The sequence below is a fragment of the Gobius niger genome (assembly GCF_951799975.1).
Source record: "Gobius niger genome assembly, chromosome: 15".
NCBI classification, from domain to species: Eukaryota; Metazoa; Chordata; class Actinopteri; order Gobiiformes; family Gobiidae; genus Gobius; species Gobius niger.
The window spans coordinates 8,462,116-8,480,166 of NC_136866.1; the positions used below are offsets into that span (position 1 = coordinate 8,462,116).

The 18,051-nt window shown below is 42.9% G+C and overlaps 2 protein-coding genes across 3 annotated transcripts in view; one reads left to right on the top strand and one right to left on the bottom strand.

Moving 5' to 3' along the window:
• Positions 1-457: 457 nt before the first annotated feature.
• On the top strand, positions 458-2,657 carry l3hypdh (trans-L-3-hydroxyproline dehydratase). Its single transcript, XM_079572134.1, has 6 exons — positions 458-506; positions 1,149-1,637; positions 1,716-1,885; positions 2,013-2,135; positions 2,238-2,375; positions 2,484-2,657. Exons 2-6 carry the CDS (start codon positions 1,160-1,162, stop codon positions 2,607-2,609), a joined length of 1,035 nt encoding a protein of 344 aa, XP_079428260.1. The 5' UTR covers positions 458-506; positions 1,149-1,159; the 3' UTR covers positions 2,610-2,657.
• A 296-nt stretch (positions 2,658-2,953) lies between these two features.
• The window catches only part of LOC306974747 (disheveled-associated activator of morphogenesis 1-like), a 38,810-nt gene continuing 23,712 nt past the window's right edge, over positions 2,954-18,051 (bottom strand). Inside the window, exons 5-27 of one of the 2 annotated variants that reach the window (XM_079572128.1) lie at positions 15,838-15,909; positions 15,569-15,663; positions 14,708-15,041; positions 13,675-13,785; positions 13,484-13,587; positions 13,335-13,401; positions 13,128-13,245; positions 11,482-11,620; positions 11,280-11,338; positions 11,006-11,193; positions 10,410-10,724; positions 10,190-10,297; positions 9,678-9,707; positions 9,383-9,480; positions 9,026-9,110; positions 8,755-8,861; positions 8,032-8,120; positions 7,331-7,499; positions 7,055-7,162; positions 6,923-6,983; positions 6,707-6,838; positions 4,801-4,971; positions 2,954-4,176 (exon numbers count right to left, since the gene is read on the bottom strand). In XM_079572128.1, coding sequence (XP_079428254.1) covers positions 3,964-4,176; positions 4,801-4,971; positions 6,707-6,838; positions 6,923-6,983; positions 7,055-7,162; positions 7,331-7,499; positions 8,032-8,120; positions 8,755-8,861; positions 9,026-9,110; positions 9,383-9,480; positions 9,678-9,707; positions 10,190-10,297; positions 10,410-10,724; positions 11,006-11,193; positions 11,280-11,338; positions 11,482-11,620; positions 13,128-13,245; positions 13,335-13,401; positions 13,484-13,587; positions 13,675-13,785; positions 14,708-15,041; positions 15,569-15,663; positions 15,838-15,909 — 2,973 coding nt within the window. In that variant the 3' untranslated portion in view covers positions 2,954-3,963. The remainder of the gene's footprint in view (positions 4,177-4,800; positions 4,972-6,706; positions 6,839-6,922; positions 6,984-7,054; positions 7,163-7,330; positions 7,500-8,031; positions 8,121-8,754; positions 8,862-9,025; positions 9,111-9,382; positions 9,481-9,677; positions 9,708-10,189; positions 10,298-10,409; positions 10,725-11,005; positions 11,194-11,279; positions 11,339-11,481; positions 11,621-13,127; positions 13,246-13,334; positions 13,402-13,483; positions 13,588-13,674; positions 13,786-14,707; positions 15,042-15,568; positions 15,664-15,837; positions 15,910-18,051) is intronic. The other variant, XM_079572129.1, reaches the window with a different exon arrangement.

An 18,051-nucleotide genomic window follows, 5' to 3' on the forward strand; every position in this document is an offset into this window, starting at 1 on the left:
TTCTAAGTTTTATTTATTTTGTAATTTATTTTTGATGGCATGTGTAATTTCAAATGTATGTAACTTTGCCTCATGGCAACGTTTTTTAAACACAAATGAACGGCTCAGGAAAGTTGCACTATTGTTTACAAAATGATGGATAAGTTTAATGTTTTTTTCCTTTAACATTACTATGCAAGCCCTAACCTTATGCACTTATGCACCTGTAGTATTTGTTCACAGAAGATTATATTGATTTTCTTGTGTAAATGTAAGCTTGAGTTTGTATTTATTTACTTCTTATTTAAGATTGCATCAAGACTTTCAAAAAATAAAATAAACTTCTGAAATCTGTTTACGGCCTGGCCATCTGTTTCAAATATCTTCTTGAAACAGGTTTGACAGGACAACACCAACCTGAAAGTAGAAAGAGCAGAGAATGGGCAATTGAGCCTCCAAACCATCAGGAGGCGCCAAAAGCCCCCCCAGCGGCTGCAGACGGGTGCGGTTTGGGTTCAAAGAACAAGGTAAAGTTTGCGTAAAACTTTTACATTTCTTTGTAAATATTATTTTGAGTTATTGATGAAGTAACATGATTATGCGATGTTGTGGCATGTTGGTGACAGTTCCTTCAATAATCAGGCTCTTCGAGGACATTAGAGCCCCGCGTTTCTCTGCAGCTCAGCTGGGACAGTGCGGACACAGTGAAGCTTGTTGGCCTGCAGGTCGTAGGTTCAGTGATGTCAAATATTTGCAGTTTGCATTTGCAGTTTTCATTTGTGTGTTATTTGCATGAGCACATTTTCATTTGTTATACTCACCCATTCCACTAGGAGGCGACAAATATCAATTTATTTCTTCCAAACACACAATTTACCTTGAAGATTGTATTTCCCAATTAGCCGACCTGATAGGGCCCAGCAGATAGATCAGTGTCATAATGAACTATCTGTCAGTCCGTGAAAGAGGCTGATGTTTCATTGGCCACTGAAATTGTTCATACTTTGCCAGATGAGGAGGCTTAATATTGGGGTTAAGTAAACTACACACATTATTTTTTATTTGTGAAAGACAGACAGTTATGAATGTATTGCCAATGTCTTCTAATTGTCTCTGTTTATAATCTGAAGTCAGAGGAAACACAAATAAATGGTTATTTATTATTGCAGTCATCAGAAATATGGATCTGCAACTCCCTCCCCACAATGGCCCAGAGCTGTCAGTGGTGGACATGCACACAGGGGGAGAGCCGCTGCGCATCATCGTCAGTGGATATCCCGCTGTCCCTGGGGACACACTGCTGTCCAAAAGACGCTATGTCCGGGAGCACCTGGACCACCTCCGGAGGGTGCTGATGTTTGAACCACGCGGCCACTACGACATGTACGGAGCCCTGCTGGTGGACAGTGAGCTACAGGATGCTCACCTCGGGGTGCTCTTTCTGCACAACGAGGGCTACAGCACTATGTGTGGCCATGCCGTCATCGCCCTGGGACGGTTTGCTCTGGACTATAAGCTGGTGAAGGAGCCACAGTCTCCAGAGACACAAGTGAACATCCACTGCCCCTGTGGACTGGTCAAAGCCTTTGTGCAGTATTCAGACGGTCAGACAGGAGCAGTGAGGTTCCACAGTGTCCCAGCCTTTGCTTTTGCTACAGGTGAGAGGCCTCTCTCTCTCTCTGATGGTTATAACTTTGTCCTGTGTCTCACGATCATTAATACATGTTTTCTGTTAGACTTGGCAGTGAAGGTGGACGCTTATGGTGATGTAATAGTGGACATCAGTTATGGAGGAGCCTTTTATGCTTTTGTTGATGCACAAAGATTCGGTTTGGACGTGAACAAGTCCAGGACTCGAGATCTGGTGGATGCAGCCACAGCAGTGACCAAAGCGGTCAAAGCTCAGGTAACAGTGCATTACACTAACACTAACACTAACACTGCCATCGTTATTACAGCTATATACATTGAGTTATGATCATTACAGATAATAGGTTAGTGTATGAACCTAAAGTGAACTTTGTTTCTAAAAGGTGAAGCTTCACCATCCAGTCAGTGATGACCTGGCTTTTCTATATGGGACCATTCTCACTGACGGCAAAGATAAATATTCCTCTGAGCCCACTTCCAATGTCTGTGTGTTTGCCGAGGCACAGGTCAAGCTACATCTATTTCAGAAATAACATTTGTTATTACAGAATCACTCAAGTATAACCACTGTATTATGTAGTAATAAAGTGTAAAAATGCTGTTGGCAGGTGGACCGCAGCCCCACTGGCTCTGGTGTGACCGCTCGAGTGGCTCTTCAGTTTCACAAAGGTCAGATTGAACTGAACCAGACCAGGACGTTTCAGAGTGGAGCCACAGGGTCGCAGTTCACAGGAAGAGCTGTCGAGGTGTGTGTGGAAAAAGCACAATCACAAATGCAAGAATTTAGACCAAATGAGTGTTTGACCAAAGCCTGAAGATGACTGAAAGTAAATCTGTATTTATTTTTCCTCCAGGAGACGAAGTGTGGAGACTTTAAGGCTGTTGTGGTGGAAGTGTCGGGACGAGCCTTTTACACCGGTGTCTCACGCTTCGTCCAAGAGGCTGAGGATGAGCTCACTCAGGGCTTTCTTCTGAAGTGAGGATAAATCTAACACCTGTGACCGGTATCGCCGCTTTTGATTCATAAAAAAAAACATGAAAACCATTTCAAGAGTGTCTTTTTTTGTGTCATGAACTCACAAGACTCCCGACTGTCCCCTGTTCAGTCAGCAGTGACTCCTTTCCACCACTAGATGGAGGAAGAAAGTTGGATTTTAAAAAGGTAATTTTTCACATACAAGTTCAGTAATTACATAATCTGAGTATTGTTTGTGCTGTAATACAGAAGGTTTAATGGTTGTATAAGCACTAATCCTAATCCTTAAGTGTAACAGGTCACATGACTTTCCCTCTAGTGACCAAAAAACACCACATGTGACGAGACTCACATGATCCCCATTTATTTTGTCAGCTCATTAAACAATGAAAGGCAATATTTAAATTACAAAGTTTAATGGAAATGTGTGACAGTGGATGGATTTGCACAACTAGGAAATATTAAAACTCATTCAAAACATGTCGAGTTTGGTTACAGATGCCTTTTCTCCAGTTAGAACTTGTGTAAATCCATCTATTGTCACCGAGACATTTACAAAACCATAAAAAGGAGGATACTCCAACACAAAGACAAAAAGTGTATTGCCCGATTTTGAATTCAATGGCGTTTAGCGTAACAAATTCATCTGTGCATGTGTCCCAAGCACACAGCTTTACATGTTCGACGCGAGTATCCACACTAGCTCCGATTATTAGGCCCAGGCCTTTTAAGTACCAACTCAACAATTAAAATTGACAGAGTTAAGGCCAGCTCTTATCAGACAAAAAGGTCAAAAGTGATCATATATAAAAATGTCACACAGTCATTTAAAACACACAAAGACTCTTTCTCAAACGTGTGACCATTTCTGTTAAACGACCCTGCGTTTTAGTTCTGGGATGGTTTGGTCTGCAAGCGTTTGACAGCGTCCAATACATCAGTCTTTTGAACCACGTGGAAAACATTCCCCTTTAGCGATAGATCACAATTAAAATGGCCCCTTAAAATTAAACATCTTGTGTGATGCTAATCATAGACAGCTGTACATTTGAATGTGCATAGATTTTGATGTACAAAAACAGCACAGAAGAAATACTATGGTTATCAGCGCCTTGCACATCTGTGAGGAAATGTAGCACTTGAGGTCACTGCGAGGAAGAGGAGGGATGGAGAACATTCAAATGAGCAGATTCCCATGAAGATCCAGCAGGAATAGTCTCATTCTGTCCAGTATTTTAAGTTTGGCTTCGTCGGATATAAAGATGAAACGTGCTGTTGTGTTATATAGACTTTTTGGGAATAGCAGGAATGTGCGTCAGTCAGAGCCACATAAAGCAAACAAGCTGCTTCTCTGTGGTTTAAAAGTTGAGTTTGGTGACCGGCCGCTCTCTGCTCGAGTCTGTGTTCTGGCTGTTGATGCGTTTCCGGTTTCGCTTCATCTTTGACAAGTCTTTATCGAACACTTCGCCCGATCGCAGAGCAGACACCAGGTCGTCAAACTCCCCTCCGTCGTCCTCGCCGTTGGCCTTAGCTTTGCGCGCCTTCCGCTCCTTCTCCCTCTGTTCTTTGAGCTGCAGGAAACAGGAGGACATTATTTTTGTGTCATTATTGTTGGTATTTGTTGTTCATTGTTTATTCAGACACTTAAAGGGGCTAGATGCAAGTTGGCCATTTTATACTCACTAGTGCCACCTCAGGTCATGCGTGTAACTGCACCCTCTATATTAAACTCATGCATGACGGCACTTCGGACCCGAATTAACACCTTTCTGTGACAGTGCAGGATTTTAGAGGCTGTTGTGGTGAACAGGTCTGGGCTCATTCTACACATTAGGACATAGCCGGAACATGTAGGGGGAACAAAATACATAATTTTAACATTTTTAAACTCTGTATTTAATGGTAATAGGATATATGGGAGACTCAAGCAAGTAAACGCTACGCTAGATTGTAGCCATGGACCGATTCGCATTTTTATCCCTCATTCGCACGCATATGTTCATACGCCAGTGTGAGGCAGACACTGGAGGAAAGACGGGTGAAGTGTCTTGCCAAAGGACACGATGACTGGTGAGAGCTGGGACCAGTGGACACTTGTGATGGTGATGAAGAGTGTGCTCAAAACACTGAGACAGGTACATTGTCATGGATTATTGTGTAGCGTTTGTGAGGCACAATCAGATATTTGGACCTACCTGCGCCTCCATTTTGGCCCTGCGCTCCTCCTCCTCTTTGCGCTTCCTCATGTTCTCGTTCTCCTGCTGTGCCTCGCTGAATGACTGCAGGAACTGGTCGAAGATGCCAAAGAACTCGTCCGGCTGCATCTTACCGGCGTCTTCTCCGAAGTGCTTTACTGCCCGGAGGAACTGAGGGGAAAGGGGCACCGCGGGTTAGATTTACAACGGGGACAGAGCAGAAATAGGGCTTTATCCACTCTGACTTTTTTTTACAAGACTTCATTAGGTTCCAGCTCTTTGAAATGGGACCGGGGGGCACCGGTTGTGCCGCTTTGAAGCCAGTAGTGAACCCAGAATGGACCAGCTACTGATTACAGCGGGGTCCGGAGACTGGAGCCGGGGCCCAAATTAAGGCCGTGTGTTTGCGGTCCGTGTTCACAGCGTGTTGCGGGACGTCCAGATGTGAGAACAGCCAGAGTCCATTCATCTTTAAATAGCTGTGCCCTAATAACAGGAGCAATTTATACAGTACAGGGGAAGACTTTAGTCAATAAAATGTCGAGGTAATTCTGCATTAAATATTCAAGTATGTTTCTGTTTAAGTCGCAAAAGTGAGTTTTATAGAACCATTTTAAGTTCACTTTTTAGAGAAAGGGCAATGCACTCATACTGGTTAAAAAAACAGCACAACTACTACTGCACTAGGGTGGCCTTACACTGTAATTTGTTGACATTTGTGAACATGCCATGCCTCATTTGAAAGCTCAGAACGTCGCTGAGTTTCAACTAATGAGTGAAATGTTTTTGTAATTGTGAATAAATCGACATTAAGAGTTTTTGTAAGTATAACGAGTTGAACACTAGGTTAAAAAAATACCCTATATTTAAAACATTAGAGATAAGAACTAGTTGGCATATGTACGGTTGAGGCACAAAGCTGCTTTGAGGGTCACCAGGTTGTCGACCATTTCCACTCAACACACTCAAATATTTAACTATAGGACGCGGTCAATGATTCACCGAGTCTAATGGCCGCCATGTGACCACAGGGTCAATGCAGCACACTATGAGAGAAAACACGCTGCAGATAAAAACCCTCACTGCCACTGATAAAAGAGAACAGACGAGCTCAAATTTAACTTTCAGGGGCGTGAGGTTCACCCAGGAAAGGAGAGCGTGGTCAGGTTTCATGGTGTGATGTTTATAAAAGCCTTTGACGTTCACCTTGAGGCTTTCATCTCGACACATGACGGACACCCTTATAAAATGATGTACAACACGCTGCCCCTGATGTCGTCTGTTACAATGACTCTATAGAGCGGTTGCCAGGTTTGATCAAAGAGATTGCTGTGACTGAAGAAACACACACACCTTTATTGAATTGTAAAATGACATGAGGCCATAAGCGCCACTGCAGGTGTCGTAGCATGTTTTTTTTTAACTCATTAATTGTCCGTGAGAGTAAATACTACCCTGACAGAAAAGACAGAGGGAGAGAGGGATATTGTACATCCAATTACACAATGGAGATCATTTTTTTCACTCAAACTTGGCTGTAAATACTGTTTAAGTGGCGCTAGCCCGCAGTTAGCTTTGCCCGTTAGCCTGTGCCTTCCATTAGTGTGTATTGTGCCTCTGGGTCGGAGCAGGGAAAGCTACAATTGTGGTTTTCTGGCCAGAGACACCAGGGGGAGATGAAAGACCCCCATATCATCCCATTAACACTTGTATTACCCCCAGAGGGACCACGGAAAGGATTTATTAAGGTAAACAAGTTAATTCTGCTTTAATGCTCTTCCTCCAAGTGTAGTTTTACTTTCAGCTTGCTCACAGTGAAATAAAAACATCTGTGAAGTCAGACTATTCAGGGCTGCCGATGATGTTTTTTCCGGTCCGAGACATTATTATTTGAACATAAACTCACCAGTTCCTTGGCCTCGGTGAGCGAGTCCTCCACGTCGGAGAAGCTGAAGCTGGCCACGGTGATAAACTGGCTCACCACAGACACAAACTTGTCGCCCAGCTCTTGGGGCCGCTTCTTCTGGTAGTCGAGCTCCTAATAAACAGAGATGAGGTAATATCATGCACCAAATCTTTTACAAAGTGACTCACACAAAGGCCATTAATCTTGGCTACTCACGCTCTCTACGCTTTTCAGACCGCTCCGCAAATGCCCGATATCTTTTTCCAACTCTGTCATGCTACACGCGGAGTAAAGACGAGTTAGATGTGCACATAAAAGGAAAAGGCAGCGGTAGTTTTCAGCACGTACTTGACTTTGGCTGCCTCAGAGATGCTTTTAAGATCTTCCTGGAACATCAGGACTTTTGGATACTTCTTCTCCAGGATGGTTATCAAGTAGTGAAGGAGAGTGATGTTTCTGCCACAGACACACAGCACATTTTAGAGACGTGCGAGCAGTAAAATACAGTGAAGCTCAGATATAAATATGACACATTTTGCACGGTGATTTCCAGATGTGACCAGAATCATTTGGAGGCACTATAGTTTTACTGCCTCCAAATGTTTCAGGGGAAGGAGCGCTCACTTGTCGATGCTGGATTTTGTGTCTCCGATCTTGTTGAGGGACGACACTTTGAAGCCGTACGCGTTTCCTCTTTGACCTTTGTTCATGTAGTTCCCGAACGCCAGCACCACCTCCAGCAGCTGCTTCAAGCTCCGACTGTGCAGGATCTCCTTCGACGCTCGCGTCAGGGCTGCGGCATTCACACGTTTTTACTTTCACTTGCTTATTAATCTCTTACCACCCGCCTTAACCAAGTGCATTTTCTCCAGTTTAGTTTTACCCAAATCTTAAAGCCTCTGGACGAGAGTCTTTAGGCGAGTGTAACGACTCATTTGAAAGCTAAGACCTACAAAACTCATCTGAAAGGATCTTTGTCCTCACGTGGTTGCTGTGTTGTTGTTACTTTTTTTCCATTGCTTTTTTAGTGGGTTTTTATCACATTTTGGTCCCTTTTTGTCACTTTTACATTGCTTTTCTGTCACTTTTTGTTTACTTATTTTTATCGTTTTTGTAGCATTTTTGTAGCCGTTTCCTCGCTTTTTGTTGCTTTGTGGTTGTTTTTCTTGCGTTTTCATCTTTGTTTTTGTTGCCATTTAGATGCTTTTTTTTCATGATGTTATTAAATTTGGGTAATAGCAAACTGGAGAAGCTGCTCAGTTCAGGTTGGGGTTAAGAAGTTAAATGTTGATGTGTCTGTCGTAGTCGTCATCAATGAAGCTCACCTTCCACTTTGGGCTTGATCTCCGCTATCCTCTCTGCGAACTTCTTTTTGAAGTACAAAGACTGCAGCCTCTGTTGATAGTGGTTTATCCTGGAAACACCACGGAAAATGAGTCATGAGTCAAGACACAGACCAAAATTATAAACAAGAAACAGGGAAATCCACAATTTATTTCAAAACCGTAAACACGGGCATTACACTAAACTCCTTTTAATACTGTGGTTGGGAGTGGGCTGATTTTGGTAGCGTTTATATTTTAAGCCTCTGAGCCGCAGACTACAGCAAATGAAAACCAGTGTGACTTGTGTTCTTCCTGTCACGGATCGGAAGGTGAAAAACTAAACCTGGCCAGACCCGTATAACAGTGGATTTCATTACGGTCTATCACTGGTGATCTTTATTCAGGACTTTGTTTTGTTGTTTGACAGTGGTGCACTTTGGGTCTGAGCTGTAAAACACTTCCTTTGTTTGCTCTCTCTGCGGTGAAGTCTTAGTCTACCACAACAAAACGGCAAACCCATGTTACATCATGTTTTCACCAATGAGATTCAGGAAGTGCTGAGGTTTTATGCTGAATATGGAAAGAGAAAGTGACACTCAAACAGAGGGACTGTGTATAATTTTAGTGTTAACCAGCTACATGATAAAATAATAAGTAAAACAGGGTCTGTAAATTATCTGAACCCACAGTACTTGTAAAGCTAAGCACTGTTAGTTTGAATACCTGCTCATCTCGTAAAGGAAGCGGTCCGGTTTAGCCATTCGGTCCAGTTCGTGCTTGTGCTCCTCCAGCAGATCCACGTCGCTCTTCTCCGGGATGAATTTGAGCAGCTGAAAAAGCAGGAGACACTCTTTACCTTCAAGCACTCGTGTTTACATTAAAGCCAGTGGACGGGTTTATGGTGCGGGGCTCAGTCCGCTCCAGAGGTTTTCCATTTACAGGAGCTTATAATAAAACAAACTCCGTACACATTCAGTACATTACGGTCTCTTACCTGCTCCAACATGTCTTTAGGCAGATCCTCCTGTTCGTCCATGGTCAGGATAGCTCTCTTGATCTCTTCGTTTGAGAGCTTCAGCCTGAAAAACAGAAACATAAAGTTCATTAGTTCACCACTACTTTGAAAAAACTATTACTAATAGACACGGACCCCTTTCTGATCTGACCCAGCTGTCATAAAAAGACAAAGTGCCTACACCTATCCATCTCTCCATCTATAGTATCTCCCTATTCGTCTCAATCAAACAAATGACTTAAATAATGCCATTCTTTTTTCCACAAACAGATTTTGTTATACTTGTCATAATGTTTTGCCTGTCATAATCTATGACCAGCCTTTTCTAAACCTCACCGTGAGAGCAGGATGTTGCAGTTCTGGGCTCTGCGGCCGTCTATCAGTGACAACTCCTTGACTTTTTTAGAGCCAAGTGTGTCGTCTTCTGCCTCTTTCTGAAAGCATATTAAACAATGAAAAAAAAAAAGCAGTACTTTGCAATGAACAAAAACAGGTGGAGTACAGAAAGATACCCATTATGGACTTACAACCCCATCAGTCACCCACACAGACTACACAAAACACAAAAGTACTCTCAAGGGTCGGGCACAACACTTAGACCGTAGACAGACAGTACTGTAAGTGCACTCACCTGTTTGGTGTTATTGATCATAAAGAAGTCCTAAAACGCAGGCAAGAAGCAGGAAGATGTAAGCAATCATTAGAATAAGTAAAGCAGTTAAGTGAAGGCAGCAGCCCCATAATGTCACAAACGGCAAAATCAATCACATGATGAAGTGCTAATGTAAAACGGTGTGAACGTGTGCGCTGCATGTTCATCATCACATGCTTTATTTATGGTCTGCTACATGCATTTCAATCAATCAAGCAAAACTAAAACAAAATGCGACTTTATCAAGCTGTGTTTAGGCCAATTACAAAAGTCATGCTCATTCAATGTGCTGCCACAGGCTTTTTCAAACTGTTGTGAGCAACGAACTACAGCCAAGAGTTGTTTTTTTAACTGCTTTGTCATGCATTTGATCTCATAAGAAAGGCTCATTAAAACATTAAGATTTCACTAAACAATTAACAGTAAAAAAAATGCAGAGTGAATGAAAACCGGTATGAAAAAGTAAGTGTGCACTCCGGTGGTGTGATTACCTGTTGTCTCTGATAGGCTGAGAAGGTCTTTTCAATGTCCTCCAAATCCAGGACTTTAAAGACCTTTGCGTCGTCCACGTCCATCCACACAGTCCCCTCCAGTTTACTCTAACAGCGACATATTGTAAAGATTACAGGATGAACATGGGAAAGATCGTAGTGATTGCCTTGCTTGTTGCCCTTGGTAACACTGGTGCTTTTGTGTGGGGCAGGTCCTCACCTCTGCCAGCTTGGCCCAGTTGAAGGATTTGAGCGCATTGGTGGGCTGGGGGGTGTTCTTCTTCTTGAAGGATGGTCCCAGAGGTGCTCCAGGTGGAGGGGGGATACCTCCTCCGATGGGGGGGCGTCCGGGGGGAGGAGGGGGTCCGCCGGGAGGAGGCGGTGGGGGAGGGGGAGGTGGCATCCCGCCAGGTGGTGGAGGGGGAGGCGGAGGTGGGCACATGCCTCCGAACGCTGGCAATGGTGGAGGAGGCACAGGTCCTCCCGGTGGGCCAGGCGTGAGAGGAGGCCCGCCAGGAACCATCGTGGCCTGTCTCTGAAAGATGCACATGATAAACTGCATGAGGCGGCGGGTCATAAAAGAGGTTTAATCTGTCAGAATAACAGATTGCCGGTTATAAAGATTTGATCAGTGAGGGTGGTTATGTTAAGTTATGGAAAAATGTTGTTAGAGTAATGTCGACCACAAAATAATACGCATTTAACCAGAGCGTAGTCATAATTCACTGATATGTTTGTCCACCGTTATTTTCCAAGCCTCTAATAGCTTCCATATTAGGACAGGGCTTTATTAAAGGGAGTGTAAGGGTGACGTACAGTGCTGAGCTCGTGCAGGCGGACAGTGAGCTCGGCCACTTGCTGCTTGACGTTTTTGTGCTCTGTGCTCTCCTTCTCCAGCTTCTCTTTCATCTTGTTGAGCGTCTGCATCATCTCCTCCTTCTCCTGAGTCTTGGCGTCACACTCGCGCTCTTTCTTCTCAAACCTCTGCTGCAGCTCGTGGTGCTCTGTTGTGGAAGCACGTCTGTTATTAAACACTTGGACCTAGTTGTTATGACTGTCTGTCATTCGGTGCCTCGAAATCAAAACGCACCTTTTCTCATCTTCTCCGCCTGCTCTTTCCACTGCTTTACTTCATTTTCATTGACCAGCCTGAGGAACAGATGAGGCATAATTAACAACACTGCATCAGAGAAAAGCACAGACTTAAAAGAGGCTATTTTTAACCAGCACCGGTCTATATCCTTCAATCTGGTGCGATGTAATCTGTTCCATGTGTGATCGAAGTGACTCACATCCGGACGACGTTCTTCACGTTGAAATTCTCCAGCGGCGTGACATCGGGGTCGTGACCTTTGTCGTTCTGCAGGACCATCTGCTGCACGATCCGGTCCAGCAGCAGCCAGTACTGCACCGTGTTCCCGCTCCTCTTGTCTGTGAACAGAGGGGCGCATCAGGAAAAGGTGCTCCTCATTGACCCTGTGACCTGACATGTGTTTTCTGCAGGTTTAAGTATTTATTAGGACAAGCCATCATCATCTCTGTCTAAAGAAATAAAGTCAATTCTAACTCCACCAGCTGGAGAGCCTTGGATTCATCTTCCCTTTCACAGACCACAGGATATGTTAGGTAGTAAAGCCGTACTACCTACCATTTCACTAAATACAGTAAAAACACATTCATTTCATTTCTGGTGGGTTTACTGCCCCCTTTTCAACATTTTGCCACGCTATGGATCACAAACATTAAGTTTAAATTGTACATGAATCCACCACATCTCACCAAAGCACCTTCTTCCACATGTTTGCTGTATCCCCCAACAGCAAACAGGACTTTTTATGGTTTTCTTTTTAAAATGTCTTGTTCTAGCCACTCTTCCATAAAGGCCAGATTTGTGCAATGTACCACTAATAGTCGTTCTGTGTAGTTTCCCCCACCTGAGCTGTAGCTCTCTGCAGTTCATCCAGGGTCATCATAGGCTTCTTGGTAACAGCTCTGGTCAGTGTTGTCCTTGTTCGGCCAGTAAGTTTAGGGGGACGGCCGGGTCTTAGTAGGTTTGCAGTGATGCCATACTCTTTCCACTCTTGTATGGTGTATTTAACTGTACTTTGGGAGATGTTCAAAGCTTTGGAAATCTTTTTATAACCGAACCCAGCTTTATACTTCTCCATAACTTTATCCCGGACCTGTCTGGTGTGTTTTTGGACTTCATTATGCTGTCTGTTCCCCAATAGTCTCTTAGCAGACCTCTGAGACCATCACAGAGCAGCTGTATTTGAACTGACGTTAGATTACACACAGGTAGACTCTATTCAGTCATTGGGTCAACATGTGATCATTCAGAAATCATCAGGCAACTTCTGAAGGCAATTGGTTGCACTAAAAGGAAGAGGTCTTTCACCCATACTTTCAACTAAATATATGCATGTTTGTGGTCCATAGCGTGGCAAAATGTCGAAAAGTTAAAGGGTGCGGATACTTTTTCAACCCTCTGTGTTTGTGAGTAGTTTGTGATTGTATCCTCACAGACCTATTCTTCATTTTGCTTAATGTTTATTTGATGATTTAGAGCTAGGAGGTGGGAGCAAATCCGAGAAACTGTAGAGCAACCACTTAGCAACTACACGCCCATAACACATGATCCGACTAAACAAACATTCACGGCATATTTCCTTTTGTGAATCATCAAACATTGTCAAAATAACTTCAGCTAATTAACCAGTAAAGAGCATTAAGCAGTAGCTCCATTATCGAGCATTAAGTTTGGCTTGGAATGCACTTATCCCGAGTCAACACGCTTTATCTTTCTGGCCCAAGTCGAAAAATCTGCGGAGTTTCCTTTGTGGCGCTAATACATTTGTACAGTAGATTGTTTTGAGGCAGCTTCCTTATGTAAAACCTGTTTTCGTAGTATCGTGTTCAGTGCGACCGTGAGACTTACGCGGCATCATGAGACAGTGGTGCAGGACGGACATAAAGTGCGGGTATGCGTCTGTGTGGTTCATCTTCTTTCGAATGAGATCAAAAACCTGGGTGGCACTTTTTGTGTCGATATGAACCTACAAGGAGAAAGAAAACACAGTCTGTAATTCAGTATAATGCGCACCAGAGAAGGTTTAATACAAGGGAGAGGGGCTTGGCTTCTTACCGACTCAAACCGTTTGGATATTGCCAACTCGTCTTCATTTCGGAGCATCTCAAAATAGTCTAAATGTCTGAAAAGGAGGAACATGAAAAGCGTATGATGGTGGGTGTTGTGAATAATGCAAACCGTCCTCTGGGATTGAAGGGCCGCACCTGTCTAACGTGGAGTTCTCATGTGAGCGTAGTTTGTCGATCACAGGCTGAATCCCCAACATGAGGAACTCGTACCGGAGATGGATACGGAATTCCAAACTCGTCTTGTTTCGGAAACAGAAAAAACGTTTTAGTCGAATGTGCTATAAAATGTCTCTGCGATGATGAAGTGAAGCGGGGACAGGCCTCACCTCTCCGGCTCCTTGACTCAGCACGGCGTTAATAAAAGACATAATGGCTGTTTTCAGGTTGACCTCATCCCGGTATCGGCCCGTGCTCCGGTCCAGATCGTTTATGAGCGTCTGCGAGGAACAAACCACACCAGGTGTTGCCATAAATTCACACACTTATTCTGCAATGTCGTAATGCGCTTGACACTTTTACTAATGTTTTTATAGGGAGTACAGGAAGTGCTCATTCCCCTTGGTATTCCTATGTTACATTATTGAAATCTAACTGTACTGGAATGACTTATTGCTATTTTTTATCGATAGAAAATACATTTTAGGGCTGGGTACTGTTAAACAATACCAGTCTGGTATCAAAAAAACAAAAAGCATCGAAAGCAGGCACTGAAAAGAAATATTAAATCTTTGTATTCAAGTTTTGATGCTGTTGGTTATCAAAATTAAAAAATTAAAAGAGAAAAAGTTGAAAAAAAAAAAAAACAATTGGGAAAAACAAGTGGAAAAAATTGGGTAAAATAAAAAAAAGAAAAAGAAAAATATTGGAAAAAGTGTGGGGGAAAAAAATTGGGAAAGATTTGGGAAAGAGAATTGAAAAAAATGGTAAAAAACAAAGATTGGGGCAAAAAATTGGAAAAAACAAAATTAAAAATTAAGAAAAAAGTTGTATAACTTTGGGAAAATTGGGGAAAAAAACATGAAAATATTGGTTAAAAATGGGAGAAAAATAAGCAAAACTTGGACAGTGTTTTTTTTGTCCTCTTGTAATTAAAAAAAAGTTTCATGGTTGTTCCACCTCAAACAAATGATTCAAATGCATAAAATGAATGGAAGGAACATTATTAATCTGTTTTATGGTTCTATCTGACAAATAATTTAGCATAGGTATTGGAAAAAGTATTGTTCAGGTATCGGTATCAAAAAGCAAGTATCATTAAAGTACCGGTATTGAATCTTTTTTTTTACAACACCCAGCCTTAATCAATTCATACAACTTTAGTAGAAACCCCACAGTAGCTGCCATGTGCTCGTGTCCCACCTGAAAGCGCGTCCTCTCACATGCGAAGCGCTGATAGTGCAGCATTGCCTGCAGGATCTTCTTGTGTCCTCCCGGGACGAGACACACGGCCCCCATGATCTCCAGCACGGCCACTTTGGTCTTGATGTTTTCCGTGGCCAGGCTTTGGGCGATGATGTTGATGCTCTCGCAGTGGGACAGCACGTGGGCGCGGCCCTGGGAGTTGTTCATCAGCGCCTTAATGCAGCCGATGAGCGACGTGTGGATCTGGGACTCCGTCGTCTCGTAGTCCATGGTCTTCAGGAAGTTCAGGACACAAGTGAGGCCGTCGAGGTCAATGAAGCGCGTCACAAATCTGTCCGACAGAAGCGGAAGGAAAGCAATGGTTTTATTGACTTTTTCAGTTTAATTTAGAAGAAAAAATATGTTATTTCACTGTATCTGCAAGTTCTTTGGCTGAACTTGCAGATACATTTTACAGTTTGGGTCCTAGAGCTAAAGACTAAACATGGCACATTTTTATCAATCGCTGAAAAGCTCTTTGTTTCAATGACGGTCTGTGCTGCATACGATGAATTCACATGAACAATCGGGATGTGTGGGAAGGCCTATGGGAGCTATAAACGAGTTGGAGCAGCTTCTAACAGGAGAAACAAAAGTGTCCCAGCTTAAACATGGGCGGTTTGCTTGAAGAAAACAGATGGGAGTGCATTAGGTTCACTGTGTATACTCTTTTTTTTTACAGACGACTCGTGCAGGTAAATCCAGCGTGACCTTTCAGTGCATCTACTTTAAAAGGGCACATTAACATAGTCTGACTTCAGCACAGAAAAGGTGGAATTGCTGACGCGGCGATGGCTTGCGTGCATAAAGCAAACGCACCTCATGGGCTGTGTCCTCAAAGCCGTTTTCAAACTCTCTATGGTTTTGTTCCTCTCCTCCTCCTCTTCTTTCTCCAGAGCCAAGAGGGTCTTTCTCTGTTCAGTGAGAGGAGAACAAAACAATTACATTTTTACAACTCAAAGGGTGTGGCAGTGAAATGTGTGAACCGGTTTATTATTGGGAATTCGAGAAAAGCATGCAAAGTCTGCGAGTGATTAAGTCTTTACTATCTGAATAGCGTAAAAAAAAGAAAAGTTTTTACGACTCACAGCTGCCATTGAGTTAAGCTGATCGATGTAGAATTCTGGCCAACTAGTCGCACTTTTGTTTTCTTCTTGTTCCTGAAAAACAAAGAGGTAGAAAATGAGACACACTTTAATATTTGACCAATAATTAGGCAATAACTTCTTTTTATTGTAATCCATGGGGCTGCTGCTTGAACAGCAATACATAAATCCATGACATTTACATTCAGTTTGCGTATTAACTCTGGAGGGAAAGTTTCACATGGATTAAGGGAAAAACAAGCTAATTTTGTAAGACAAAGTTAGAGCAGAGACAGTTTTGCCCTAAACAGAAGTGGAGCCAGGGCTCGAAGTAGGGCAGCACAGAAACACGTCCCACTTTATCCTGCAGCACTTCACTGACTTTCAGGACGAGCCACAGCTGCTTGGGAAAATCTCAAGATTAGCAAATGGTAAACTTTGGATCTTTGGATTAGGGGCACGGACTGATTTCGGCGGAGATTAAATCAGGCAACAAATTAGTTAAAAATATCAGCTTTTATTATTAACTAAAGATTTCAGTTTTATTTGCTTTTACTTCTATGGGGTTGAAGAGAGCATTTTACTATTCTCTTATATACTGGTCAATAAAACTCTAATGTTTTTGTATTTTCTATTCGAATACGTCTATAAAAGTGTTAAAAGTAGTGGCACAAAAATAGAATCCACTCTGACCTTGGCTTCCTGGGCTTTGAAACAAAAAGGGCCTTTGTTATGACTTGTTGCCCCATTAGGCACAAGCGAGCTGTGACTATCAGAAGCTAATTGGGCATGAGTTTAGGCAAAGACTTAGCCAGCCCGGGACGGTGTGTGCCTGACCCCGCTGTCGGAGTTATGACCAGTGCCAGTGCAGACAAGCGGCCCCTGGAACGACTTCAGTCCTTTATTGGGGCCGCGGCGGGACCACTTCCTCCTGCATCTAAAGCGGGTCATCTTTCAGCGAACTTCAAACGCTGTGCATTTTATTTAGGGTAGAGATGAGAGGGGAAATGTGGGGGCTATATCTTCAGGAATTATTTGGGAACGATTGGATCAAAGATGTTAGCAGGAAACGGGGAAGCAGAGTCCGGCAGATGAATATGAAACCTAATGGGATAAGGCTCTTAGAGAGGTTACAGGCTCACTGAACTTTTACTGAAATCTGCACAAACCCGCTCAATAAACCAACATGGCTCCAGGTTCAGACAGAATGCAGCCGGACAAAGAACCAGCGTAGTTAAAGTGTTCAAAGTCATCACCTGGACTGGGTTGAGGCGTTTTCTCGCTCATCTGATCAGACTTGTTCTCCATTCTGGTATTTAATCTCTTAAAGCAGTACTAAGTAACTCATGCCCCTAGAGGCCACATGCGCCACTGCAGGTGTCGTAGCATGTTGAGTTTTTTTACTCATTAATTGTACGTAAGAGTAAATACTACGCTAAGACAAAGGGACAGAGGGATATTGTACATCCAATTACACAATGAAGATGTTGGCTGTGGCTGTGAATACTGTTTAAGTGGTGCTAGCCCACAGCTAGCTTTGCCCGTTAGCCTGTTAGCTTCTTGTTTGCGATTCCATTAGTGTGTATTGGGGCCTCCGACCCATAGGCAGCAAAGTTGGAATTGTGGTTTTCTGGTCAGGGGGGGACACCAGGGGGAGATGAAAGACCCCCCAATCATCCCATTAACACTTGTATTACCCCCAGAGGGACTATGGAAAGGTTTTATTAAGGTAAACAAGTTACTTAGTACTGCTTTAACCCCCACCTGAACTGAAGACATTTTCTCAAGTTTTACCCAAATCTAAAAGCTTCTTGACCTGAGAGTTTACAGCCCATCGGCCAGTTTAGACCTTCAAAACTCATTTAAGCTTCTTCCTTATTCTTTGTTATCACATTTTAGTTCTTTTCGTTGCTTTTCTGTTGCATTTTAGTCCAATTTTTGTCGCATTTTTACCACAGTTTTGTCATGTTTTCATCATGTTTTCATAGCTTTTTAAGTCACATTTTTGGCACTTTTCTTTTTCTCTTCTTTTGGCTTTTGTCCCCACACATTTTTGTTACATTTTTCATTATTTTTCGTTGTTCTTTTGTTGCATTTTCATCCCGTTTTCATCTCATTTTCGTTGCTATTTTGGCACTTTTTTTCAGGAAGCTTTTAGATTTGGGTAAAAGGCAAACTGAAAAAAATGTGCTCTGTTCAGGTGGGGGTTAAGGGTTT